The sequence below is a fragment of the Oryza brachyantha genome, chromosome 8 (assembly GCF_000231095.2).
Source record: "Oryza brachyantha chromosome 8, ObraRS2, whole genome shotgun sequence".
Lineage (NCBI taxonomy): Eukaryota > Viridiplantae > Streptophyta > Magnoliopsida > Poales > Poaceae > Oryza > Oryza brachyantha.
The window spans coordinates 14204285-14213654 of record NC_023170.2 but is presented as its reverse complement, the minus strand read 5'-3'; the positions used below and the strand labels follow the sequence as shown (position 1 = coordinate 14213654).

General features: G+C 44.5%; 1 protein-coding gene across 1 annotated transcript; it reads right to left on the bottom strand.

Annotated features, from left to right (window-relative positions):
* Positions 1 to 447: 447 nt before the first annotated feature.
* On the bottom strand, positions 448 to 3364 carry LOC102716715 (protein indeterminate-domain 14-like). Its single transcript, XM_040527081.1, has 3 exons — positions 3208 to 3364; positions 2658 to 3060; positions 448 to 1721 (listed from the first exon to the last, which is right to left on the bottom strand). The coding sequence occupies exons 1-3, from the start codon at positions 3347 to 3349 to the stop codon at positions 710 to 712; spliced, it is 1557 nt and encodes a 518-aa protein (XP_040383015.1). The 5' UTR covers positions 3350 to 3364; the 3' UTR covers positions 448 to 709.
* Between the last annotated feature and the right edge of the window lie 6006 nt (positions 3365 to 9370).

Genomic DNA, 9370 nt, shown 5'->3' with positions numbered 1-9370 from the left:
AGCACATGCTGGTTATTGTAGCACTCATGGCTAATCATATACTAATTAGGCTCAAAAGATTTGTCTCACGATTTCCTATATAACTTTATAATTAGTTTTAATATTCATGTATATTTAATGTTTTATTTATGTGTTCAACGATTCGATATAATGTTTTTGGAAAAAGTTTTTAGGAACAAGACAGGTCTAAGTGCTGTGCTCCCGACTAGCAACAGCAGCATCCAAACTATAACTATATCACTATCTGTTTATTCATATGAAATGAAATACTTCTACGTAGTACTACTCTACCTATGAATGCAGGTGTGCTTTTTTTATCAGCTGAGCTACTGACAAAACATGCTTTCTCGGTTTCTACATTGCTGCAGAAAATGCTGCTGATCGAGCGAACAAAACGATAATGTGAGAAAATCCAATAGCAACCAAACAACCGAAAGATTCCATGCATGCACGTCGCAATTAGCGTAGTAGACCCCTTTTAGCTTTCCTGCCCAGCCAATCTGCCGTGAGAGAACACACAGCCACCACAAGGCACTGGAGCTAGTGATCTCGTCACTGCATCTAATTACAAATACGGAAATACATCGCCATGCATGTCGCATGCACATGAGCACATAATACCACCGGCTCATTGGTAAAACAAAAGGAGAGCAATCTGGCACAAAAAGAAGAAAAAAAGATTATTTTTTTCAGTGATTTGTGCGACGAGCTAGTTGAGGTCCATCGCCATCGTCCGAGAATGGCTTCTTGGCATCATGCCATCCGCAGCGTTGAGGAGGCGGCGGCGGCGGTGGTTGTCGTCGTCGTTGTCGACCTCGGCGTCACCGCCCTCGGTGACGACGGACGAGACGTAGCTGGCAACGTCGGAGCTCATGGCGGCCGCCCTCGCCCGGAACTTGTGGCGGCAGCTGTAGCAGGTGATCTGCAGCTGCGTGGCGTCGACCTGGCGTATGGCGTGGTCGCGGAGCGCGTGCGCCCGGCTGAGCTCCGCCTGCGCCTGGTGCCGCATCCGCCGCGCGGCCGCCAGCTCCTGGTCGGCGAGCTCCGCCTGCCGCTTCGCCTGCGCGCGCGCCTCGTCCGCGGCCGCCTGTTCCGCGATCGCCAGCCGCAGCTGCTCGTGGGCCTCTTCCTTGAGCCTCGTCGCAGTCGCAGCGGCCGACACTTCGCCGCTGCTGCTGTTGTTGCCGTCATCGCGTGCGATGCCGCCGCAGCCGCCGAACCCGATTGACAGCTGCAGCCGCATTGCGTCGGCAACCGGCTGCTGGGACGGATGAGCAGGCGAATGCGGCGAAGCGTAGTATCCAGAGGCTGCAACTGGAGTGCCGCCGCCGCCGCTGCCTGCGCCGGTGGTGCCGCGCGGTGGCATGAGTTGCAGCTCCAGGCTGTGGCCTCCTCCGCCTCTTCCTCCACCTCGCCGGCTACAAGGCGTCGGGTCAGTGAACCGGTGGAACGCCGTGATGTTGGCAGCAGCAGGAGCAGCCCTGGGACTCGCCATTGCCGGACCACCACCACCCCAGGCCACCGGGCTCACCACAAGGTCGCTCGACGGGCTGGCGCTGGACGCCGTCCGCGACAACGACGCGGCCACCGCAAAAAGTTGATGCCGCGACGATGCCGTAGCCGCCGCGGCACCGGCGCCGCCACGACCGGGCGACGAAGACTCAGCGGCGCGCGGTCGCCCGGCGTTGCACGCGTCCTGGTGCTCAATGAAGCTCTCCACCCTGTGCATCACATCCACACGGCGTATCGCGCGTTAGCGCTACACTTAAACAACCCCCACGAGGAACCAAACAAGCGAGGTGGTACTAATAATCAGCAACATAAACATCCAGAGAAAAGCAAAGCCTTCCCGCTCGCCGCCATCGCGGCAAACGGCTACCAGCCTACCACTCCATCTTAGCATCTGGATTAAACTAGCTAGTATTCTATGCTCATGCCTGATCGAGACGGACGGAGAAGAAGCCAAGGAGGCGATCAGGGGGATTGTGTCAGGCGTGAAATTTTGGGCCCTGCAGCAAGCTGCTCTAGCTAGCTAGCCGGCCTGTGTTCCATGGCCGGGGCATGCATTAAATGGAGCCCTGCAAAGGCAAAACACAAGCCAAGCTAGCTGCCCGGCCGGCCGGCCATTCCAAGCACCGAAGCGATGGCCACCGTACGTGTGCATACGCTACGCCCACACGGTCACACACCCATCGACCGATCGATCGATCGATCGGTAGCCAGGCGTCCTCTGGAATTGTGCGCTGCAGCTAGCTCTGCTGCATTGCCATCTCTCCTCCTGCTGCTGCTGCTGCTGCCACCTCTCTCCCCTCTTTGATGCCACAATAATACTACTTCCCTCCTGGGAGTAAATACTCGTACAGAGTATGGCATGAATGAATAGATATGCTACTGCTCATAAAGGGTGTTGCTGATGAGGCCTACAATTGCAAAGCTACCCGGCCCGCAAAAAATTCTCCCGAAAATCATCACGCCTTTTCTCTCCACCGCATTTGACAAAGATTGCAAAGAGAATCGAAGATTGTAGTATAGAGTATGAGGAGTAGTTAGTATCTAGGAATAAAAGATTTGGGGTAGAATTATAATTGGCATGACAAATGTGAGAATATATGAGATGGATGCGTGGAGGGAGGAGCTCGCCGTGGCGGTCGCCGTACCTGGAGAAGACGCGGCCGCAGTCGCAGGTGTGGCCGCGGGTGCCGCATGTCTTGAGGTGCGCCTTGTAGTCGGAGTGGACGGCGTAGGCCTTGGAGCAGCGGGAGCATGCCCACTGGCGGTGGCCGCTGTGCTTGCGGCGGAAGTGCTTCTTGATGCCGACGAGGTCGCCGAGGGCGTGGGAGGGGTCGTGGTGCAGGCACGTCGGCTCCGGGCACACGAACACCCGCTTCCGCGCCGCCTCGCCGGCCTCCCGCTTGAGCAGCTTCCACGGCACCTTGTGCCGTCGCCGGTGCATCTGCAGGTTCTGGTCGCGCTGGAACCCCTGGTTGCAGATCTCGCACACGTACCGGTCCGACTCCAGCAGCGTCCTCGGCGACAGCGACACCACCTCCGCGTCCGGGTCTGCTCCGCCGCCCGCCATTGCCACAGATGTGTTCATTAGCTCCCTTCTCAAGACTCAAGAGAGACGACCCACCGCGCAAGAACGCGCGTACGCTACGTAGCCCGTGTGTAATTGGATGTGTATATACGTGATAGAGCTCCACTTACCAGGAGTGCCGGCTGGCCGCCGCTTCTTCTTGGAGGCAGCAGCACCGGCGGTGGCGATCTGCAAAGACCGGAACGGCTCCGGTGCCGCAGCGGACTCATCCTGGGGAGGCACAGCCGTCGGCGCGCATGAACTCAGCATCATGTCCGCCTCCGCGCACCGCCGGCCACTCTCCCAACCAATTCCCTAAAACCAAAGCCGGCGACAACGAATTCCGCCCCCTCCCTCTCCCCGCCTCTGATCACAGCTCCACAAAGAATACGCGAAATGGATCAATCGAACCGAGCTAGATATCTATCTCTATATAAGCCGCAGGGGAGATCACTGGGCCAGGCTACCGGCCAGCTAGCTAGGCGCGCGAGCTCGGGGAAGCCGGAGACGAGAATAAACAAACGAAAAGGGAAGAAGATGCAGTGAGTGAGTACAGCTATGAATCGAGAGGGAGGAGGAGCAAAGGTGTTTGGAGCAGTGTCGATTTTTTTTTTTTTTGGCTTTGCTGCTACACAGACAACACCAAAGATGGGGGGAGATGAGGGGAGGAGAGGGAGGCAGCTTTCTACCAGCTTTAGGTTTTAGCAGCTTTCTTTTAGGATTGTATCATGTAGGGGGTGTGTGTGTGTGGGGGGGAGAGAGAGAGAGGGAGGGAGGGATATGGCCGGAGTTGGTAGGTGTTTTATTGGGTTTCCTGTCCTAAAACTGGTGGCTTTGCAAACGTTGCAATCGCAGCACGGTTACTGTGTGCATCCGGCTACGGCTGTGCTCCAAATAAAATGGGGTTTTGGAAGACAGTACATAGTAGTCTACCTCCAGCTATATATTTATCATTTTGGATAATGTCATGATCAAACTTTTAAAACTTTAACTATTAATAACTTTAAACTATTGAGTTTGAAAATACTAGTACAACATGTATATATATATGAATCATAAACAACAATTTAATAAAAGTAATATATATATATATATAATATAATATAAAATTATAGTTAAAGATAGATTAATTTAGAAGACTGTATTATTGTCCAAAACAATAAAAATTACCAAACTTGAGGGAGTATAAATATGTAGTATCAGAATGCACTTAAAGGCATCGGGAAATCTTTATATATGTGTTGCTAAAGGCCATATTTCCATGCATATTTTATTTTTATTTTTTAAAAATATATAGTAGTACAGTTCCTTTCTTGGAGGTGCAAAGATTCAATTAATGTTGTTTACTGTTTATTTAATACTGAGACTTCAGTGTTGTTGGAAATATTAGTTAATATATATAAATAGGTCTTTTTACCATCATTGAAAAGTACCTTGAGGTACCAAAAATTTTAGTGCAAAATTTTGGTACCTCAAGGTATCCATTTTTATACTGAAAAATGTGGTACATTTCCAAGGATGATAAAAAACTCTATATAAATATATTTGCATCTACAACGCAAAATAAATACGCTTTCAAGATATTTTATAGTGGATTTCATGAAACTAAATTGATATTGTAAATATTGGTGTTTGAAATGAAAGGAATAATATTTAAGATAGATAGATGGTAATTTTGTAGGTGCAATTGTAAACTACAGTTATATAACAAGAAATTGGGCAATATATTACTGTATGGAGGTGTGGAAGACACAACACTGCATTTAGGTTAATTCATATATTGCATACTTCGTCTGTCGCAAAATGTAGTTACTTCTAGCTTGCAAATTTTGTTCAAGATATCAGTTCCTTCTCCAGTAATCTCTCATTTTCAATCAAATACAACCATATTTAATTTTCACACCCACTTTCTCATCTCAATTGATGACAAACATCACTTATTTAATTTTCACGCTCAACATGCATTTTGCTTATATTTACTATAACCGAAATGATTTATTAGCAATTAAAAATAATTTGTATATTAAACTTGTGCATAGATGTGTTTACTTATCTAGAAGCAATTACCATAACATAAAGTACGATGGAAAAAAACTTAAAAATCAACTCCAAAATTGAGTTTTAAAATTTAAATTCTCATTTATGCTTATAAGCTGTTGATTTCATCTCTCCGTAATACTGGTGAAAGATTCCAGAGTGTTCATATTTTAGGGCAGAAGGGATTAGTTATTGATTATTATAGAATTTCAGCTTGCGATCATTTTCGTATATAAAGAATGTGATTATTGGGTTGTATCTCGTTGCACGCCCTCATCAGTCAGTTGAATTGAAGCAGTTTTATTTTTACTGAACCATGAAAGTACAGGAGAAAAACCGTATATGCAGATTCTCGCACAAGAATACAAAGTGGGTAATTGTTTGGTTTTTTCAAGAAAATATCAAACGATATATTTGCAAACGAAAAATAAATTGAGAATAAATTATTTATATATGTGTTCCATGCGATTTAAAAGCAAAGACTAAAAAATAATCTATGATGAAAAAACCTAAAAATCAACTCTAAATTGAAAGTTAAAAATTCTAATTTTGGTTTATAAACATAAGCAGAAGTGAAAAGACGGGGGTGAAAATCTGTCCACTTTCCCACTTTCATTACCGGGAAAACACATGAGCAGCATGCATTATCAGCAGGACGGAAAAGAGCACAGAACCTTCAGGTTACAAAAGCTACTAATACAGTATACTGAAGAGGAGCAAACAGTCCCAGAATCAATCTGAAGACTGCTGGTTACCAGGGACTTCATCATGGCGTGTTCGCCAAAGGAAACATAAATTCACCATATTTAAGACACGCAGCTGATCGTTAACATGAGGGCACTACGACTCATTAACCCTTTTCTACAGTTGCTGTCTCTCAGTAGGGTGTATGTAGCTGCACTGCAGAGGCACCTACCGCAGCTTAGCCCACACAGGGCTCCCTACATGTGTGGCAGCCGCGGCCGGCCGGCCAGCCCCGTCGTCCTCGGCACTGCAGCTCCCTCAGGTGTGGGGGAAGGGCGGCGCCTCTTGCGCTAGCTGCATTCGCACCCACCGCGCGGGCGCATCCACCCGTCACATCCCGGCGATCGAGCTAACCTCTCTCTCGCCTCGTGCGTAACGCAGCTAGCGGCCCGACGTTACAACGATTAATATATTCAGAGGCCATGACGACGACGAGATGCGCTGCAGGCTGCAGAGCTAGTAGAAGTGAGGGACAGATCGAACGACGTCCAGAGCTGAAAGCACGATCAGATTGATCATAAACAATTACTAATTGGTCTGATACTGCTCGAGATGGAGATGGAGATGGATATGGATATGGATATGGATATGTATATGTATATAGATAGAGCGATGATTAACTAATTAACCTGTCTTTTCTCGATTAAATTGGAGTAGTGTCCCACTGCTTTGTTTATTGATCTTTTCTTCCGATCTCTGCCTCGTGATTGGCCTTTTGCTCGTCTTAAACATACGCTTTTGTCATGTTTCCGAGCCGAGCGGATTCGAGGTAGCCGATGGGAATGATTGGCTTGGACGCTAGCTTACAGGATCAGATGATTAGTGTTTATTTATTATCAGTTAGAATAAGGTACACATACGTACTATATATGCATATATAAGCTCTGATGCTAGTACAGCTTAGCGACTATATATGCATATATAAGCTCTGATGCTAGTACAGCTTCGCTAAGCTGCAAGGCTCCAAATGGAACAATTTATTTGCGGCGAGCTGGGTTCTTGCTGTACCTGCTACTGCATGTATTGCTTTGTGATAGGCACAACACATGTAGGCACCAACGTACGTACTCTTTGGCATTACAGCTAGTTAGGATTCTAATGACAAGGTCTTCATTAGATGGACCAGTGTACTGGATATATAGCTGTGTACGTCTTCTTTGCCTCTCTGATCATCGTCTCTTGTCACTTTGTCAGTACATACGTGTGTATATATATATTTGTCGTCAGTTTGCAAAGGTATGGCTGAATTCTAAGACACTTTGTCTGGTAATATGTTAGTTTAAACAACTCAAACTTCAAACACCAATGCCTCTGCAAATATTTAGATTGGATATATAAGAAATCATATATGTAGCATATTTTTCAAGTTTCTTACACTGTATATTAAGTATATTAAGGTACTAGAATTTTGCATTAAAATTTTTGGTACTCAAGTTAATTCTCAACAATAGTAAAAAAGCCCTTTGCCTATAGAGTTATTGTAATGGAGAAGCACAAAATTAAGGTTTAATTTGAGGTTTTTTTACTATCCTTAAAAAGTACCGTGAGGTAAAAAAATAGTGTAAAATTAGAGCAATTTTACCGTCCTTGAGAAGACACCAACAGGTACCAAAATTTTAGTGTAAAATTTTGATATCTCTCAATACATACTCAAGGAATTATGATACCTTAAGGTACATTATATCTCAAGGTACTAAATTATTACACTGAAAAATATAATACATCAAAGTACTTTTCCAAGGATTGTAAAAAAAAACTCTTAATTTGGTGGTGCAGTTGTGGGGATGTGAATTATTCTACACCCAGATTTAACTCTTAACGCCCACAAATATTATGCACACAGGTGCATTTTTAACAAAGTTAAGGCTTTTACTGTTGGTCTCCGATTTTTATACGTGTACTATAATGGACGGACTTGTAGGCTTACCGGTTTTATTTTTGTGTTGTACGTTTTTTTGTGCTACAAAAAATTACTGGCAAACTTGGATTTTTGAAGACATGAATGCAGATAATTTTGAGATCGGTGTGAAAACTACAGACAAGATACAGTGCTCATTCCAGTCATCCGGACCCCGGCCGGCCGGACCTAGTGTACTGACGGATCGATGGACTATATATTTGTTGCATATATATATATATATATATCCTGTATACTCTCCTTTGTGTTACGTCTCATCATCATCTGATCGAGCTCTGAAGCGGCAATGAACTACTATACTGCATGAACATATATAAAAGCAGATCGATCGATGGATACAGTATAGGCTAGTGGATAAACAGTTACCATAACATTTAATTACACACAGGATCCTGCTCATGGAAAATAGAGCAAACAGGCCAAAACAAAGGGAGAAAAGTGAACACAAACAGAGAGAGAAAAAAAGAAGCAACTTGCATGTTCACTTGAAAACCCTGTACTAGATTGATGGCCTGCTTATTTACAAGTTATATATGCAACCATTCCTGTAGATTTTGACCTGGACCTTGCCATGAAGTTGGCTGTGTCAAAATCAGAAAGTGAGAGTTTGACTGCCTCCTTTCCAGATCCTATAGCTCTTTTGCATGAGAGGTACTAGCAAAGGCAAATTAACAACCTAACTGCTGTTCACAACATAATGGTATACAGCAAAGCCAGTTAGATTGCTGTCTAGAGGTTTGGACATGGGGACAAATGTTGAATTGTTAAGCTAAGGAATTTTGTGGGGTAGCCATGCTCCAAGACTGTAGGTATCGGAACGTACAGGAGCACAGAAACTTTGGAGAGGATCAATACAAGGAAGAACAAACAAGGAGGGGATCAGGCCATGATCTTCAGTCCAGCTGCAAAACATCCCCCTTGATTGTGATCAAATCAATGCCCCCATTCAGTCTCAATGATTAAAATGTAGCTGCTGTGCAGTAGTTCACAAGGTCCCAGATTAGTCACATGGCCCGATCAGTGTGTATATGTAGAACCAAATATCCATTTCCATATACTTCATCCGTTTACTAATACCTGACAATGTTAAACTATTTAATTTGTTACAACTTTAATTTGACCAATAATATTATTCATATTACTCTACTTTATTTTTGAAATCCATATTAATTATTAGGTTTACTTTTGCATCTTAAATCCAAAATAGGTAGAATTTCAAGTATTTGCATTTTTCTATAAAAGATATGACCATAGTTTGTATAGCTCAGCTTAGTCAACATTATCTGAAACACAAATGCTAATACTGGACATAAAAGAATAGCTAGCTCGGTCATGCACACCAAAATAATTTTTAATTTCATGCACCTTTTTAACATTTATTCTAGAATAAACTATTTTAATACCTATTTCCAAAATCTACACCATTTTTCCACGCTAGTTCTACTGATGAGGTATGGTTTTTGCCATGCTATCTAGACCAGCGTGGCCAAAAACACTGCCGCGCCAACAAAGTATGGTGTGACGGTGTTATGGTGCAGAATTTGGGGGTGATTCATTTCTAAAAATAAATATCAAATATATAAAATTAAAAAAAA